The sequence below is a fragment of the Chanos chanos genome, chromosome 1, assembly GCF_902362185.1.
Source record: "Chanos chanos chromosome 1, fChaCha1.1, whole genome shotgun sequence".
In the NCBI taxonomy this organism is placed as follows: Eukaryota; Metazoa; Chordata; class Actinopteri; order Gonorynchiformes; family Chanidae; genus Chanos; species Chanos chanos.
In genome coordinates this window covers 31704431-31722345 of record NC_044495.1, presented here as the reverse complement: position 1 = coordinate 31722345, position 17915 = coordinate 31704431, and the positions used below count along the sequence as shown (strand labels likewise).

Below are 17915 nucleotides of genomic sequence, written 5' to 3'. Positions count from 1 at the left end.
TTCTGAAACGCTGCTTTAGAACACACATTCATTCACTATGAACGTCATGTACACTTGTACATACAGTTATTTCAGTCAGCCCTTCCCCTTAGGCACTGATTATTTGCATAATGTGATATGATGTTATAATTATATTTGACTTGTGATTGTACATAAGTGTTTTTTTCTTTTTTACGTTTTTACTTTTTTACTATGCAGACATTGCATTTAGTTGTACTGAATTTCAGTCAAGGGCTGGTAACTTGTACTGAAGAATAAGGAATATTGTAGTGGTTTATATTAGCCATCAACCTTCATCTGAAAACATTTCATCTACTTTGCACTGATCCCAAATTTCATTTATGAAGTTTAATTTCCTATTCATGAGGCTGCTTGGTCTCAATCCCTTGTGACTATTTGCACCCCCCCCCAATGTTAATTCAGCACATTATACAAAGCCAGAAATAAGATATTATGATGTCTGTGTAATGATCAGCTGAGAGCTGCTCTGTGTGTGTGTGTGTGTGTGTGTGTGTAACATCATCTAGTCAAGCAATTGTGCTTTGCCTAACTCAATAAAGCAATCATCCAGGACCTTGGTGAGTTAAATATTACATCACAACACAGCTACACAGTAATTTAATTTGACTATAATGAGGTTTGGAAGGAAAGACTGCAGCTCTGCCGATGTCTCCTTAGGATCATTTTCACTTCTTGTTTTGAGATGACACTGTAGCAGTTTTTACTCTAACAGAGTGCAATGGTTTCCAGTTTGACAGCTTCTCTTCCTTTGTCTTGGACTGGACTGTGTTGTATGTGATCCCTTTGGGTGTCTTGTGATGAACTAGAAAATAATGTTTCCAAAGTTCCCGTAATGTCACAATGGAAAAAAAAAACACTTGATGATAATTACTGATATTGTTGTTTTCCTCATTTCCTTATTTATTTGACATCTTTATAAGTTATCTGTTGTCAAATTAATGTCATTGTGTTTGATTCACACTTATCACTTATTACACATTTATTAAATATGTTTATCAACAGTTTCACTGCAATTTTTGTCTCAGTACTTTCTTTACTAGACCAACAAAATTGCATAACGCTAACAATGATCAGTAGACATAGGTAAAGGAAAATACTTTTAGATTCGAACAAATTGTCACATGATTATGAGATCATACACTCATTATCGTTTACTGAACTCAGGAGAACAAGGGCAGTCTGTATTTACTTGTCATTGTCATAACAGATAATGTGACTGATTCACTGTATAGCAGAACCCAGTCTCCAAAGTGCATCGGCTTGAAAAACATTGATAGTTTTTTTTTCAAGATAAGTATTGTACACTATTAGCATGGAATTTTATATCTAATTAAACACATTACCATGCCTCCCATGGGAGCCTGCTGTTGCTAATGGGCTTGTCTGAAAATCAGCTGTGCATCATCCTGCACAATTTAAAACTTAGCAATTACATTTTTTGACATTTTTCTTTGGAACAGACTAATGTAAAGAACTTGCAAGTATTTCATCGGATACGGTTAGGTTGGTGTATCTCATGTGACTAAACCTCTGGCATTCCAACATTAATGTCAGTGGTTCCTGACAAAAGCAAGTGAAACTAAGTGATAGGCATAAATGATAGGTTTAAATGAGGAAGTCATAGGATCGTACCTTATCAAGCAGTTAGTTTTCAAAGGACTCTCAACAACTGATTTGGAACTCCTATTGTGCCACACCCTTAAACAGTAGAAGTGTTAACATACTGAAACTGTTACAACAGAGAAATGTATTCAGAGATGACTAGAGCTTGATGCTCAATATGTTGTTTTGTTTTAAGCCATGAGACACACAGTAACAAAAACATAAGAATCGAAGACTGAGGAACCTCACACTCTGAGGTGAGGGTTGACTGGGCATGTACACACAGGCCAGTGTTTGAATGAATACATGTGTATGTATACATGTTGCAGTGACTTTGCTCTGTCATGTTTAATCAGACAAAGCGACAGAACCTTTTCTGGAAATCGCATTGGTTTGATTGTTTTAATTGTTTATATCTTGCCGATGTTGATGTTTTCTTCTACAGAGAATATGAAATATAATACTTGCAATAGGTGACTGCACTAGATACCATTTGTCCACGGAGCATCCGCATATGTTCAGGACAGAGAGATGACGAAAAAAAATGTGACACATACTCACCCTCAAGATGTCCAAGTCTAATCTAACAGAAATGATTTTGTCGACTCTCTTCATCCAACCGGTGAAAAAACTAATAAGAAAAAGACATGTGCATTCAGCTTTCTTTCTTCAACACATAATTTACAGAACGTTCCAAATGCCCCATTTACACGGCCATCTAAAACGTCACATGACCACAGCTGTAAACAGAGATTTTTACAGTTAGACATTAAAGCCTGGCATGGTGCACCTGCACATTCAAACATTTTTGTTCAATGTCTTCCACTTAAAGAGATCAGCCTTTTTGTTATGTATGTTTAAATATCTGTACTCTCCTTTTCTTCAGAATAGAATAGAATAGAACACCTTTATCGTCATTGCACAAGTGCAACAGTCATTGCACAAATACAATGAGTTTAAGTTTGCAGCTTCTGTACTCGATGCTATGAAACACAATAAATAAGGTAAAAATAGAACAACAAACAAGATAAAATAGCAATACAGTAGCAAAAAAGTAACAAACAGTATGAACAGTGTCCGGCAGTAGTAAATAGTGCAACGGCTCAGATGTGCAATGCAGCTGCCGAGCCAATACAGTACGGAAAAGTAGCAAAGTAAGTTCAGCCTTCTCACACTGCAACATCTTTGTCACAAAACAACATCTGACTTTTTTTTTTTCTGTTTTTCACTCTCAAAAAGAAATGCTCTGAAAAAGCAGCATTTGGATCTTCTTTTCTGTGTGAAAGAAGATCAAGTTTTTAACCAGTGCTCCATTTTTGCTGCAGTGTCAAAGAAATGAATTGAAAGTCTGAAATGAACTGAAATCAGTCTCAGTGACTAACACCATTTTATCAGCACTTTAAGTCTTTGAAGATATATTGGATCGTCTTTTCACGAGACATTGTAATACCTGTGCTCAGGAAATGAAGTAAATATATATAAATAAAACACACTGTAATTCATGTTATGTGTGCTTCTATATGTGTACTGTTTACTTCTGGTGCTGTTGAAACCAGTTCACAGAGTTTACTTTTGACTATTCTGACAGAGGGAGCTGTTATCACTGTATGCTTGAGCAGAGGAACAGAGAGAACAGTGTGCAGCCTATAAAATGTGTAGGGAGACACAGTAAGTGTACTCTATGACCTCACCTACAGCATCAAGCCTTGAAACTGATTACTTTCCTCCCAGTGAATGGGTATGTCAACAGTATGTTTACCAGTGCTATTTTATCCCTGTCAGTCCGTACAAACATCCAGCATTTTCACTCTTAACCATTCCAGGCCTCTTACTGGAGTCCATTCAAAGACCTTTTCAGGACCTGCTGACACAGTCAAAGCTGTACACAAAGCAAAGAAGTAGAATATATCAAGAGAGAATCCATCTCCAAGTCTCGAGAGAATCCATCTCCAGAGAACTTCAGCAGTCTGTTACATTGTCTGAATAAAGCAAACGGTCATTTTTAGGGGAAGATCAAACGCTTTCTGAACTGAGGAAATCTCTCCAGTGCTGAACTCTCAGTTATTTCTGTTGCTGACATCAGAGAGAGAGTTGGATTGGTTTCACCTAAAGGCATTCATCAGATCAAAAGGATGTTTTCTCAGGCTATTGACAGTGCCTGCAGAACTTCTTTGTGGGTGAAAACTGTTTCCCGCATAGCTGACAAATGGACTTTGTTAATGCGCACTGCTACATTCATACATAACATTCGTATACCAAAAATTTGAAACATGAAGCATCTGATCAAAATATGAAGCTCAAACATTTTCAAACAGCAGAGGGCGGTATTGCTTTTTCTTTGCTTTTTTGTCTGCTCGGACAGCCTAAAAAGTCAAACAGGCCATACTTTTTATGAAGTAAGTAATGTAGCCAGAGCTTCTCGCTTTATGTAACAAGAGATTATTCAGTATTAGGGTAACTGTGCAAGTCAAGAAATCAACAATTCAAGTATTTCAGTTTTCATGGGCCAAATCGAATCAGCGCATGCGCACATTTGAATCACATGGCGGGCTACTTTGTGTTCCGCAACTGAAAAATAATCGTTGACAGCTGGTGGTCGCTAACTTGTGTAAGGCAACTTCTAAGCAAATTTTGTTTCTTTATTAAAAGTCGTAATGGTCGAGGGTCCGGGATGCACCTTGAACGGAGAAAAGATTCGCACACGGGTACAAAAGGGACAAAAAGTTTCAGATATCCGCGAAACTGCTGTGTCCACATCTGTGAGTAGAAGAGTTAACTGAATTGTCTCCTTTGCTGTGGTCGTTAGACAAATTTACGTGTAACTTCTATACCAATTCCGTCTGCAGAAAAATGACTCTAGCACTGGCTCCTTCCAGTGTTTCATCGGATGTGAATATACGGGCGTGGAGACCTTGGGAAAGGAACTGTTCATATATTTTGGCTCAAGGGCTTTAAGGTATTTCACTGTCGCTTCTGGGAGTTGGTTTGATTAGATAGACCCAGACACCAGATACACACGTAGTTTAGCATTTATTTGCTTTTAGTTTAAGCCTACTCAGTGGCCAATAGCAGGAACCCATCAACTGAATCAATCTGGTTCTAGTTAAGTCTTATCCATGTTGCCCGTGTAACATTTCTGTTCAAACCAAGCGTTAAAATGTAAGTACACGACTGTTTTGTTGAGAGTTATATTTAGTGCAGAAATCAGGGATTTAATAGTAAACTGACCCCTAACAAACCCTAGTGTAAAATCTTTTACTTCTCATCTTTTAATTCAAAATGTTTAACTTCTCGTCAGGGTGCACTTTGGCATGAATGGCTCCATGCGGATAAACCCGACTGAGAGAAAGGACCGAAGGGGAGGACCGCCAGTGATGGTGGTTCGTCTAACCAAAGATGTCATTTGTTTTTTTGACTCCACCATAGAAATCAGGTAATGGCTCCTCTGTGTTATGGTTCATTCAGAGAGAGTGAGAGAGAGAGAGAAGTAGACTGACTTGCTTTAGGCTTCTGCCTAGTGTTTGCACCCTGAATGTTGTACTTGATTCATCTGAGAGTCAAAAAGAGACTTGCGTGTTTTTAGGCTTTCTGAGGACTGTGAGCAGAAAGTGAAGCTGTTGGGAAGTCTAGATGTGTGCTCCCCTGAGTTCAGCTTCTCACGAGCAGTGGAGACAGTGAGGAGAGAGACCAGTCGCATGCTCTGTGATGTGCTGCTGGACCAGGCTGTCCTTCCCGGTGTTGGAAACATAATCAAAAACGAAGCCCTGTTTGATAGTGGCCTTCACCCTGCTGTCAAGGTAACCGTTCCCATGGGAACCTTTAAGTTTTCTTCATTAAGCTTTCACTGTCAGACTGGAACATACTAATTGAATAGTCTCGATAGTTGAGTGAATTGGGCATTTTTTCTTTTGTCAAGTAGAAGGAATTTTCTTATAAAATTCAATGCCTCTCAATCTGTGTTGTGTATTCCGTGTTGTCTGTTATTGTGAAATTTGTCCTTTCTCAGGTAAACCAACTGTCAAATGAGCAAGTTCACCATCTCATAAAGATGACACGTGATTTCACTCTTCTTTTTTACAAGGTATTTATTTCACTTAGAGTCAGGGTTTTTTTTTGTGGCCAGCACTCATAGATCTTCTTTTCTCTATGGTATTTTAGAGTGCTTCACTGAGGCCAGTAATACTTGTTCTTTATTCCCTCTCATTCTTTTTCTTTCCTCCTCTTCAGTGTCGTAAGAGCGGCTCCCCTCTGTACAAGCATTACAAGGTTTATAAGCGTCCAGACTGTGGCCAGTGTAGCGGCCCTATCACTGTCTGTCGCCTGGGAGACAACGCTAGGATGACATACTTCTGCCAGAGGTGTCAAACAGGGGACCCAAGTGAAGTTAACATCAGGTAGGATGCAAAGCAAACTCAAGATTAAGGTCAAAATTAAGGCACGACGCACATACCCCCATTATGCTCCTTATGTTATCATTAATAAACTAAGTATAAGGTAAGCTTGGTCATGAAACACAAACGGACTCTTACTCATGTACACACAAAGACACGACTCTCATTGACATTGTCAGGGAGACACCCTAATCCAGGAAAAAAAGTTAATGAAATACAGGTCCCCACATGTTTCTCATTAAAAATGTGCACTGCTCTAATTTTTCATCACTGACTGACAAGTTTCTGGCATGATAATGATGATAATCAGTTATGGGTGCCAAAAAGAACAAAATTATTGTGTGAAAGCGTAACAGTGCATTTAGTTTCTGGAAAATGTTTTTTGGTGTACCTTGTGCTTACTTGCATTTTGACAGATATTCTTAGACTTTCTGAATTGTAAGTTTATTTTAAATTTTTATAGCAAATGACCTTGGTTCTTCTCTTACACCACACTTACTAAAAACACTCGATGCAAGTTTGTTCTGCTCCGTTTAAATTATTGAAGTATCGTCTCAACTTTAAAATGCTAATGGACATGTCAAAAAATCAGTTAAGACACTCCTGATCAAACTGATGAATCACAGTCTGTTCTGACTCACCCCTATTATTGAGGCTTATTTAATTAATGGAATATTTTTAGAGGGTTTAAAAGCTTAAGTGACAGATGTGGTCTGACATGCTCCTGAGTAAGACGTTCTTTTTGGAGTGCACATTACACAGAATTCAAGCTGTGTGTTCCCAAACAGTGAAAAATAACATGTATATCTTAATGCTAAATCTGCCATGAACAGTATTGAGGGACAGTGAGAGACAGTTTTATAATGAAATCTGTTAATGCAGCAGAAATATGCAGAGATTAGCAGAGATACGATACATTTCTCATATCTCTATTTTCAGTAAACTGCCTACTCGGAACACTCTGGTGGGCTGGGTGTGTCAGGGACGGGTGGGAGACACGGATCATGTGGCCAACAGAGAGGAAGAGGAATGGGCCTGTAACCTTTGCACCTTGATTAATCTATCAAGAAACAAGTCCTGTGATGCCTGTCTTAGTCCTCGCCCTGAACGTGAGTTAACAAACAAACAAATTGCTTTATACTCATTCCTCCATTCGTTTGTTTGCTCATTGCCTCCCTTACAAAAGGATTTGTGAGAACTGCAGTGTATTAAATCAATCATGTTTGGACATTATTGTCTTTACTGAATGCCATCTATAGAGGGCATACTCATTTACATTTACATTTATCCATTTGGCAGATTTTTTTTAATCCAATGCAACTTTCAAGACAGGCAGGATACAAACCAAGCATGTAGCCATTGAGAAGCTGTCTGTGGCATAAGTTTGGTATTAGATCAGATACAAACGCAAGAAGAGTTGAGGGAAGTAAGAGAGTGAACTGCAGATAGATCCAGGCAGAAACACTGCTATAGGCCAGGGCCTCAAGAGTGCCAGGGAAGAAACAGTGCTAATAGTTGGGATGGTATGAACAATGATCAACACAACAAGTAATACTCAGTTGCTCAACAACTGTAATATTGGCCTTAGCCTAGATGCCTTACTCTAAAGACTGCTCATCTGCCTATCACTTGTCTCTGCAGGCCCCAAAGAGCTGAAAGAAACTGAAGCCTCACTCTTCACCCGTGACCTGATCCTCTACCCCTGTAACGCCTTCTCCAAGCCGCAAAAGGAGGTGAAGATGAACAGGAGGACTGTATTTGGGACAACGACTCTGGTCCTCACAGACCTTAGCAGGGGTTCCTCAAACACGCCCTGTGCGACCGAAAACCAAACAAACCCCCCGAACACAGTGAGGGCTTTTAACCCCAGTCCTGTAAGTGCAATAAGCAGAATTCAGAACAAAAGCGCTGATTTCCAGAAAAGAGACTTTCCATCCCCCTACACACAGCCCAGCAAAAAGATGAAAACAGATTATGCCTCAGCTCCTGGTGAGAGTACACAGAGCAGAAAGCAGAATGCCATAAGGTAAGATGGAAAAAGAGAAACATTGATAGAGAGAGTGAATGAATGAGGGAGGAAATGTGTGTTTGTGTGTTTCTCTCTTTCTGTCTCTAGGTGTGTTTGTACATTTACGTAATTCCTGTTTATTTGTGATAATAAACTGATTCCCATGAGTAATGTGACCTGCAGTTTCCCATCATGGGACTGATGAGTCATTCACTGTAGAGAAGGAAGAAATAGACATGATCACTATGTCTACAGTTTCCTCTCAGAGAGGGGTCTGTCAGTCATCTTATTACTGCTCGCAGTAATGAGCCAGAAAATAACCACTGAAGGACTATATAATATTACTGTACATGTATCATGTATACTGCACAGTGTATATTGCATATACGACATATAAATCTATATTTGTCCTATATGCATTTATACTGAATGCACACACTATATATCTTTCTCTTTCTTTGACCGCTGTCTTGCTCTCAGCTCTGGCCCTGTTTCTCATCCCACGACCCCTTCCTGCATGTCTCATCGGCAGCCCGCCGTGCTCCGGGTGGTCACAAAGGATGGTGAAAACAAAGGACGGCATTTCTATGCCTGCTCGCTGCCCAGAGAGAAGCAGTGTAACTTCTTTGAGGTGAGATGATACTTTTCATTTCAACATGTGACTGGCTAGTTTCATGTCCTTCTGCAGTGCCACACATTTTTACCATTTCATTAAGAATTAAGTGATTAAGTTGCCCCAGGCTGTGGATCATATGCTTTTAACAGTTTTGCTGAAGCACGGAATGGTTTGCATTCCATAATCATTTCATACTATTTTCAACAATAAGATGTCCTGTTTTTATCCTGTATCTTAGCAATAATTTTCTTCTCCTTTGAGTACTTATGTTATTTTTGTTAAGACTCAAGTAATGTGATATCTTAATGAATTTATACCATGATGCTTTGCCATGTAAAAATATCTGAAATGGCAACAACTGAGTGCTAAACAGATCTTTATAAATGTCAGTTTTCATACTATCTATAGCAAAATATGGCCCATACATCCAGTTATCTGAAGGAGAAAGTTTTTAGAGAGCTTTTAAAAGCTTTGCAGTTTTTTCAGAACTTGCAATTCCAGTTGGTAGATGTCATCCCACTGGCAGAGAACATAATACATATAAAAGAGACTTGCTAATGCAATAAAACTAAAGAGAATTTTTCATTTTAATCCTGAGAATATCCCGTCTTGAATTTTAGTCCAATACATTTCCACTTGTGACCAAGAAAGAAAAATCCCCACGGGGGTATAACCATAAAAGCTTGCGATTTTCCATCTTTTTGTATGCAGTGGGCAGATCTGCACTTTCCTCTGTGTAACCATGGGAAACGCACCCTCATGAGGACTGTCCTCAAACTGGGCCCCAACAACGGGCGCAACTTCTATGTGTGCCCGTTTAAGATGGGTAAGCAGTGTGACTTCTTCCAGTGGGTAGAAAATGGCCCTGGCATCCGAATTCTGCCAGGTTGCTAGAGCCAACAGCACAAGCAGCTGGTACGGAGCTGAACCTTAAAGCTAAGCATGCACATTCTCCTTCTGCTCGTTGACATTTTATTTCATTATCGTATCAGTTTTGGAAAAATCCCTCATTATGTCTAGCTGCCCCCACCGTGTTATAAGCTAGAAACATGGGTGAGATTTCTTAGCCATTTGTCTGTTTATTTCAAAACATTTACCACACATTGTCTAATATGTATATTCAACTACTGTGTAGTTTTCATACACTGACAGTAACTGCTTTCACTGCTCTGACCTGAAATGTAAGAGTGATTACACCATTGTACATTTTCATGTCTTGATTTTCATGTCTTAGAAATATACAAATTTATGAAAGCATTATTTTATTCTGATCTGCATTCTCTCTTCACCTCTACATTTGACCACAGAGCAATTTGCCATAAATGAGTGTTTAATAATAATGAGTGTTTAAATATAATATGTTTAATGTGGGACTTGGCATTTTACGTGCATAATTACATTGTTGTGAGTGTGTAGGGTAAGGGGTATCAAGCAGACCTGCTGTTCCCTGAATGTACTTCTACTAAATACAACACATAATACATATAATCTTAAATGATGTGGTGAAATAAAGAACATACACACATCAGTTTCCATTTTGTGAATTAGTTTATTTTGAGAATCTTGTAATAAAACTTAAAATATTCAAATATTAGAATAGAAAAATATGCTTAGTTCATGGTTGCTATACGTAAGATGACATTAAAAAGAAACCTTTTCTCGTTTCACAATTTTGTACCCAGTGGTACTTTGATAGTGCAAATTCAATTAATATAATTGATTTCCATAGAGTGATTGAGGCAGTGGTTAAAAACAGTCCACGGTTTGCAGTAGAGAAGCGCCGGTGTGAGGATTGGATACCATGAAGGGAAAGGAGGTGAAGCCAGGACGCTTGTTACACGCAGCACCTTGAGGTGACACAAGTTTAATTGACAGAGTTGAAATCTGTATGAGATCTTGCAAACCACTTAAATATTTCTGTCTCACAAAACCATGGTATTAATTTGTTGCAAAGTTGTACGAACAGAAGAGTATGCAAGGCCACTGTGGCTTCAAATTTATCTCCCTGACGGAAAACAGACCTTGCCCGAATGAAAGAAAAATGTCATTTTAAAAATCAGGTGCAAACTCACCATATCCACCTGTTGTATTGGCACAAATAACTGCTCCAAAGAAATCTGGATAGTGTTTTTTGATTCTGGAAATGGAGGTATGGCAGGCTGTGGACGGGTCTATCCCTGACCTCATCAATTCCACCGCTAAATAGCTACAGCCCAGAAGAAACAATGAGAACCATAGTAGCTTCAAATCTCTTACTTGGAATTGTGGACTGAATCATATTATACCCCAATCTTACTGAAAAGGGCTATAAAAATTGTTTAAAAACTTCAGTACAGCTTTATTTTACAGTCCGCTAATTACCGGGTATTAACTAGGAAATGAGATGGCGCTAAAATACAGTTATTAGGGTATGAAGCACTACATAAGTTTCTATGTTAAGTACATAGAAACCAACTAAGAAACTAGATGGCAACAACCCTAACCTTAACCCTAACCCTAACCATCTAGTTTCCTAGTAGGTTTCCATGTACTTCCTAGATAATAACTTAGTACATAGCACTATACATTTCTGATTGGGTACCCTCCAAATAACTATATTTCGTTGCCATCTAGTTTCCTTGTAGGTTTCTATGTACTTATCAGGAAATTATTTAGTACTTCCTATCCAGTTTTTTTGGCACTTTCCTAATAACTGTATTTTTATTACTATCTCACGTCCCAGTTGATACCTTGTAATTAGCGGACTGCAAAATAAAGTGTTACCAATTGTTCCTTGTGAAAGAATGGGCAGTACTTTACCTTAACAGATTTAGTTTGATTAGACTATCGGGAAGTTGAACTCACTGTAATGTGAGCAGTGACTGTGATTACCTAGGCAGGAAACGCATCATAATGTCACCGTCGCCCGTGGCAGCAGCGCCACCAGCAGTGGAGTCAGCGTAAGCTCCTGCCCCAGCAATGGGAGAATCCCCCACACGACTGCAGGCGCAAAGAGACTTACACTGTAAAATGTGCTGTACACATTTAATATTCAAGATTATGACAAATATGGATTGACAACATTTCAGCACAGATCCTGTGGAAAAAAACTACACGAAAGTTGTTCAGCTGACTGCTGGCTAGTGAGTTCAATGGCAAATCACATCTCATAATTATAACAATTAGACTAAAGTAAACACTGAATATTGATCTTAAGGAAAACCAACAAAACTATTGTAATCTCTTAAAATTTAAAACTTTTTTTTTACATGCAGGTGCCTCACTTACCCTGGAATTTTATGGGTTGCTCCATTGGTTGACGTTCCAGCAGCGACCTGTCCATTCTGACCAATCACAATCATCCCTAATTATAGTCAAATACAGATTAAAGTCATCAGTATCAACATTCTTTAAACTCAGTTTCACAACAATGTATGTTTTGAGTCACACTTACTTTAACATATGCTATATATAGTCTTCAATTTAGGTAGCTTGGTTTGTGGAAAAAAAGAAGAGAAGAGGAAAGAAACTCATGACCATGGGAATGTGAGTAATGGCAGTACCAATGGTATCGTGCGCCCTGAGGTCTAGTTGCCTTTGCCTGAGTTTAAGCTGCGGAGAAGTCTCTGGCTTGTATGGTCCACAGGACGTGGAAGGATCTGGAGAAACATTCTGTAAAACACGAGAGAGAAAAAAGAAATTTGAAAGCTGGTTATTTTTAAACTAGAATCTACTTAGAGACTGAGGCCGTTATGAAGTTAAAACCTTTAAAAGTGTGTAACTCAATTAAGGGCAATCAAAGCAGTACACAGAATGCCATACTGCAAAAGGATAATACTCTTTCCACTCATACATCTTCAGAACAGCACTACAGCAAAATTAGATGCTCTTTTCTCACTATAATACTGTCCATATCCTCCATAAATTTGGACTATGAACCCAGACATTTTAATCTCTGTTGGGTATAAGTAGCCTGGAGATAAATAACACATTCAGATTCAGTGCCTTCACATTTCCGCAGGGCTTTGATTAAGCCAAAATGAACAGTGTCCTGAGATCTCTCACAAAGCCTGCAATCCATTAGACATCACTGCCTTTTATACATATTTTTAAGATGGAGAAGCCAAACATTTAGAAATGAAAGACTTCTATTATTTTGTCTTCTGTGAAGTTCAAATTTAGTCAAGTCTTCTACTGGCCACCCCAGTGATGTTAAAAGGCCAGATTCACTTAATTTCTACATAGCAGTTTGGTACTGTTTCCAAATTATTCGACTGAAAAACCTTGTGGAGCGGAAATTATAAACTTGCATTTTGAGAAAAATTACTGGTATTTACATGTCTAAATCCAGAATATCAGATGAAGCAGAGGTGTCAACAACAACAAAATACTCCTTGAAGTTTTGTACAGTGTTACAAACTATGTAAGATCAACAGTGTGGAAAGGAAAGGATATCTTTTTCCTTACTTTTCTGTAGTTGGGTTGGCAGCCCTTTTGCAACCATTGGGTGAAAATACTCATTGACTTGTTGGTAGTCAGGTCCTCAGCTTTGAAACCCATACTTTCTGCAAACTCAGAAGCTGTTTGTGAATGTAGAGGAAAAACTGATGCAGTTTTCATTTTCACACAGGGGTTTGATTTACTTATGTGTTTAATATATTAATGCAACATAAATTACAAAACTCACACAACACGGAGGGAAGTGTAGGGGAAGAGGGTCATACTACCTGACTCGCCCACCAATAAAGTATGGTCTGTGTGCTCCATGACAGTTCTAGCCACTCCCACTGCATTCTTGATTCGCCGAAGGTCTCCCACAGCTCCTACCTCCATAGTATCTCTGATACCAAAAGTGATAAAATACAAAAGATCTAGCGAACACACATGCAAAATAATACTCCATTCCTTTGTGTTCAACTGTGAGACCTATAGCACAATGACAAGCAGTGAGACTTTTGTTACCGAGAGTAATGAAAGAATGATGAAATCTTTCACTGAATTATGAAAAAAGCCCTGGCATCTCTGCTGCCATGTATTTATGAATTCTGTTTATTTGTGAGATCACTCATGCTTGAAAAGAAATGGGAATGAAAAAGATCTTACAGAAACAGAGATGCAAAGAAAGAATGTTGATTCTGAAGGCATATGAAAAACAGCTCTTTGATTACGAAACTCTTCTTTCATGTTTCCTAACATGTCAACTCCATGTTTAAAAAAAAGTGCAAGAAACCGTTCAATTAAATTAAATTTTTAAAGAGTGACTTAAAATGATCACTTTCTATGTAAATGGTCACAAGCTTTGGGAACGCCTTGTTCAATGACACATCGCCCCAAAACAAGTGAATAACATGGATTTAAGGCCTGGGCCCGGTCTGTGATGTTACATTCTCTTAGAATCCGCACAGCCAAAAACTGTCCAAACAGGGTACTTAAAAGTGAGAGAGTGTTAACCATCTGTAGTGTACGCAGGGATTTGTTCTAACCTCAAACAACCTTAACAGCTCCCTCAGCCAAATGACAAAACTGAGGAGTTCTCCAAACACAGAATTAGGAGTAGCTGAAACTCTGCTCCTCAACAGAGCTGCTCTCCAGAGAGACGCCTTCCAACTCTGCATACGCCGTGAGGGGTCAAACCTTATTGACTGTGAGACTGACAGAGTGGACACTGTACTCAAACCAGACACTTTTTGGCCACCAAAGATGACATTAGGACTGTTATTGTGGACTGTAAACTACAGTGCAGACCTAGCAAAGAAATTGGCATGTACAGTATTACTTAAGGGCTCACCCGTTCATAATCATGGCGTCCAGTGTAGTTTCTCCTCTCTCATCTGGACTCCCCCCATAGCCTACGCTGCCATCACACTGCTCCTCCTCGCACTGTGTGCACCCCCTTTCAACAGCATCCAGTGGAGAGCCCCCCAGTTTCAGAGACCTCCATGCTACAAAAGGTGGAGTCAGTTCATTGAAGACACGCACCGAAAACTGAGAACGATTCAATGGCCAACACACATTAGATATTGATCTGAGCAAATATGATGTTCTTATAAAGTTTAATGTCCCGGAGGAGGCTGAGAAAGACAAGCTGAGATGTGCGATCACGGGCATGTCAACTTGGTCCAGCAGACAGATGAGGTTGTTGCTGTTCCGGATATTCAGAAATTTTGTTTGCTCGAGTCGTACAGTGCACTGTTAAGAGGCAATTCCTTATATTTTACGAACTGTGAGGATTTTGCATTAAACTTGTGCAAGCGGAATTTAGGAATAACTGCACTGCAAGAACCTGTATTGACTGACATGAAATATCGATTGTAACTACACCTCAGAAGCCAGTGAACACTCATGTGTCAACTGCTGGCGTACTGAAACTCCTTAGAATTTAACTGCGTTAGAATTTTGTCAAAACATTTAACTAAAAACCCTTTGAATGCATTACAAAATATAATGTGTTAGCCCTGCTGAGAAATTACTAAGAGACTTAATTTACCTGCAGCATTAGCGTCCTCAAAGCGCCAAGTGTTGATGACTAGAGGCAAAACAGCTTGCCCACAGGGAAATAAGAAAATGACTAAAGACAGTGACGACAGAATCATAACGACTCTTCGTAAACAGCGCGTAAACGATTAATTTGCAACAATAATACTTTTATTTCTGTCGTGACAGCTTTACTGCCCTTTGCATTGACTAAAAGGTTCGCTTACTCCTTTTCAAACTTCCTTGTTTCATCACATGACCATGCCGAAAGAGTTAAAAAATTAAAGGCGCCCGGCCTCTATGTTAAGAAAGGGATCAATTCGTGATCTGCTTGTTGCAAAAAATTGTAAAGTACATGACTATAACGGAGCATCGTGTAACTGATTTGAAAGGTGAATGAGTTTTATCTTGCGTTCTCTGTCTTTGTGTGAACCATGTTTTCTGTGAGAAATTTATAGTCATATAGCCCTGTGTACAAGAAATATGTATTACAATTGAACTTAGTGGTTTGTTTGAGATCAGAATTCCGTTATCATCTCGGTTTATCCTACAACGGATATGCAAATCATCACGAGAAAAGCTGTTTTAACATTCTGTTAACTGCTGGTGAACAGAAAGAAAAGTTCGAGTGAAAAATTAGACATTTAACTTTCATTCAAAATCACACAAATTAATACATTTTGCATAATTTCTTTCCACGTCTTCACCTCAGTTTGCTCTCTTAGAGGTGTGCAAAAATTGTCTGGTATTGTTTTTGATCTGTTGAGCTCTGCACTCTTAAACTTTCCCTGCCACGACTATTATCACCTTTGACGAAAACTCATGCAGCACGCCACCCCCCCCCCCCCCCTCATTTCTTTTGGGTCATCACTATTTTTTTGTTTACATCTCATGACCTACACTGTAGAACACTTACCTATGTTCTGTTATTGGCTGTTGACGTATAGCGTCATTCAGTAGTCCGAATTAGTGATATATTATGCACATGTGTGTAGTTGTTGGAATATTTTTGAAATATTTAATTTGCCTGTACTGCTATAAGGAAGCTTGTCAGTAAACTCTAATTTCGAACCATATCTAAAGCTTACCACTCGTCTTTCAACATACATTATACTGGAAATCTTGATCATGCGTTTTTTTAACACTGGCAGCCCAATAATTAAAAAAAAAAAAAAAAAGAAAAAAAGAAGAAAAAAAAACGCTTTTGCTGTCTCCTCTTTGAACCATGATGTACCTCAAATTACTCTTGAAAATAAACACATCTGGTTTGTTAAGATTAATGTGGACATGGTGGCAAAGTATCCTAAACAAGATTTACTTAAGACAGATAAAACAGCCAAAATTGTGTTTTCCATTGTGTCACATGTTTCCACATATCCTTCTGCCAGTTGTAACAAAAACCTTTAAAAGATCAATCATTTTCTTGAATTTGACCAACGTGATATCTGTCACATCTCCCACGACCAGCCCCTGCATTTAAGGTCTAAGTCCTGTGTAACTACATTGTTGATGCTGTCCTTTATACCCATGTGTACAGTTGCATTACCTTGCAGAGGTAATGACTGTTTAAAATGACACTTTTAGATCATTTCAGTGATGCCATTAGACTGTCAGACTGATTGTCACATGGGTTTTAGTGGCTTGGCAGGATCCATGGCTGTATGTCTTACTAAATCTCTCAGCTCACAGCCAACAGATTGTCTATATTATTGACTAGACATAAAAAAAGACCCCCCCCCCCAAAGAAAACCTCCACAGATGATTCAATGGTCTTGCCATTCATCTGCTAAGTAAGACCTAGTAACAGTTAGCTATGCGATGTGACATAGCATTAGTCTAACCTTGAGCAGCGAGCTAAGATATTGCTTTAGCTTTTACATTATTCATAAACTAGAAATATGATTTTCTGCCATATTTTATTCATGGATTTGCCTTTCCACAATAATTCTGGATAAATGAGTCAAAGAGCAAGAGGGAGAAACACTTAGAGAGAAACAGACAGATAGAGGAAGAGAAGGAGGATAAAAGAGAGTGCTGTAAAGAGAGTCGGGACATGAGATGTTTCTGTGATATTTTTTTTCGTAAATTCTGTTCTCCAGGTTAAAGAGCATCAATTGAAACCCCCTCTTTACTAGTGTTCTTTAGTCGCTCAGTTTTATTGATATGTCTTCATCATGATTCATTATTTATTTTGTTGTGCATCTCTTTATTGTTAAGAACTACAGCCCCCCCCCCCCCCCATTGCTATATGAAAGATTGTACAATTCACTGTACGAAATTAACACCTTTTAATCAAAAGTTCATCCAGGAACATTATGAAATAATTATATAAAAACAAAAACAAAAAAACAAAAACTTACAAGAACAACCAAGGCCGAAATATGGGTGTAAAGATCAAAAGATTTCAGTGGTGCTTGTGTTTTCATATTTTCAAATAACTACATTTTGCCTTTGTGTTATCTTGATGACTATTGGAATACTGGAGTACAGTTTCACCTATTCCTTTCCTTAGATTTAAGGATCTCAAAGATTTAAGAAGAAAAGAAAAGAAAGATCTCAAAGAAAATCTATTTATGTTGGTTGGTGAATATATGTACTTTCCACAATTGCCTCATGACAGTTCTTGTCTAGTAATATCATAATGCTGTGTTTATTAAAGTCTGCATGGAGTAGAATCACATTTTGTGAACATAGTTTTTTTTTTAAATCAAATGGTGACAGACTGTATGTTATGATCAGTTTACGACTTAAACAGTTAAAATGCTTTAAGTGCATTGGGTGCTTCACTGTCTCATTTAACTTTTTATATCAGTGTTCAAAGACA

At 38.5% G+C, this 17915-nt stretch overlaps 2 protein-coding genes across 2 annotated transcripts; one reads left to right on the top strand and one right to left on the bottom strand.

The window, feature by feature from the left end:
* The first annotated feature begins 4277 nt into the window (after window positions 1-4277).
* On the top strand, window positions 4278-9532 carry neil3 (nei-like DNA glycosylase 3). Its single transcript, XM_030788544.1, has 10 exons — window positions 4278-4382; window positions 4470-4579; window positions 4922-5056; window positions 5207-5420; window positions 5630-5704; window positions 5851-6017; window positions 6954-7123; window positions 7656-7994; window positions 8496-8653; window positions 9350-9532. The coding sequence occupies exons 1-10, from the start codon at window positions 4278-4280 to the stop codon at window positions 9530-9532; spliced, it is 1656 nt and encodes a 551-aa protein (XP_030644404.1).
* A 799-nt stretch (window positions 9533-10331) lies between these two features.
* Window positions 10332-15320, bottom strand: aga (aspartylglucosaminidase). Its single transcript, XM_030786179.1, has 9 exons — window positions 15105-15320; window positions 14406-14559; window positions 13345-13457; window positions 13085-13197; window positions 12181-12289; window positions 11906-11981; window positions 11510-11617; window positions 10711-10844; window positions 10332-10485 (listed from the first exon to the last, which is right to left on the bottom strand). Exons 1-9 carry the CDS (start codon window positions 15208-15210, stop codon window positions 10385-10387), a joined length of 1014 nt encoding a protein of 337 aa, XP_030642039.1. The 5' UTR covers window positions 15211-15320; the 3' UTR covers window positions 10332-10384.
* Between the last annotated feature and the right edge of the window lie 2595 nt (window positions 15321-17915).

What these genes read in the sequence shown, in the direction of transcription:
- neil3 (XM_030788544.1), top strand. Translation starts at nt 4,278, where the DNA reads ATGGTCGAGGGTCCGGGATGCACCTTGAACGGAGAAAAGATTCGCACA. An exon ending in GACTCCACCATAGAAATCAG is followed by an intron (nt 5,057 to 5,206) that starts GTAATGGCTCCT and finishes GCGTGTTTTTAG; the next exon opens with GCTTTCTGAGGACTGTGAGC. An exon ending in AGCAGTGTAACTTCTTTGAG is followed by an intron (nt 8,654 to 9,349) that starts GTGAGATGATAC and finishes TTTTGTATGCAG; the next exon opens with TGGGCAGATCTGCACTTTCC.
- aga (XM_030786179.1), bottom strand. Translation starts at nt 15,210, where the DNA reads ATGATTCTGTCGTCACTGTCTTTAGTCATTTTCTTATTTCCCTGTGGG. An exon ending in GACGCCATGATTATGAACGG is followed by an intron (nt 13,458 to 14,405) that starts GTGAGCCCTTAA and finishes TTTTGGTATCAG; the next exon opens with AGATACTATGGAGGTAGGAG. An exon ending in ATGATGCGTTTCCTGCCTAG is followed by an intron (nt 10,845 to 11,509) that starts GTAATCACAGTC and finishes TCTGGGCTGTAG; the next exon opens with CTATTTAGCGGTGGAATTGA.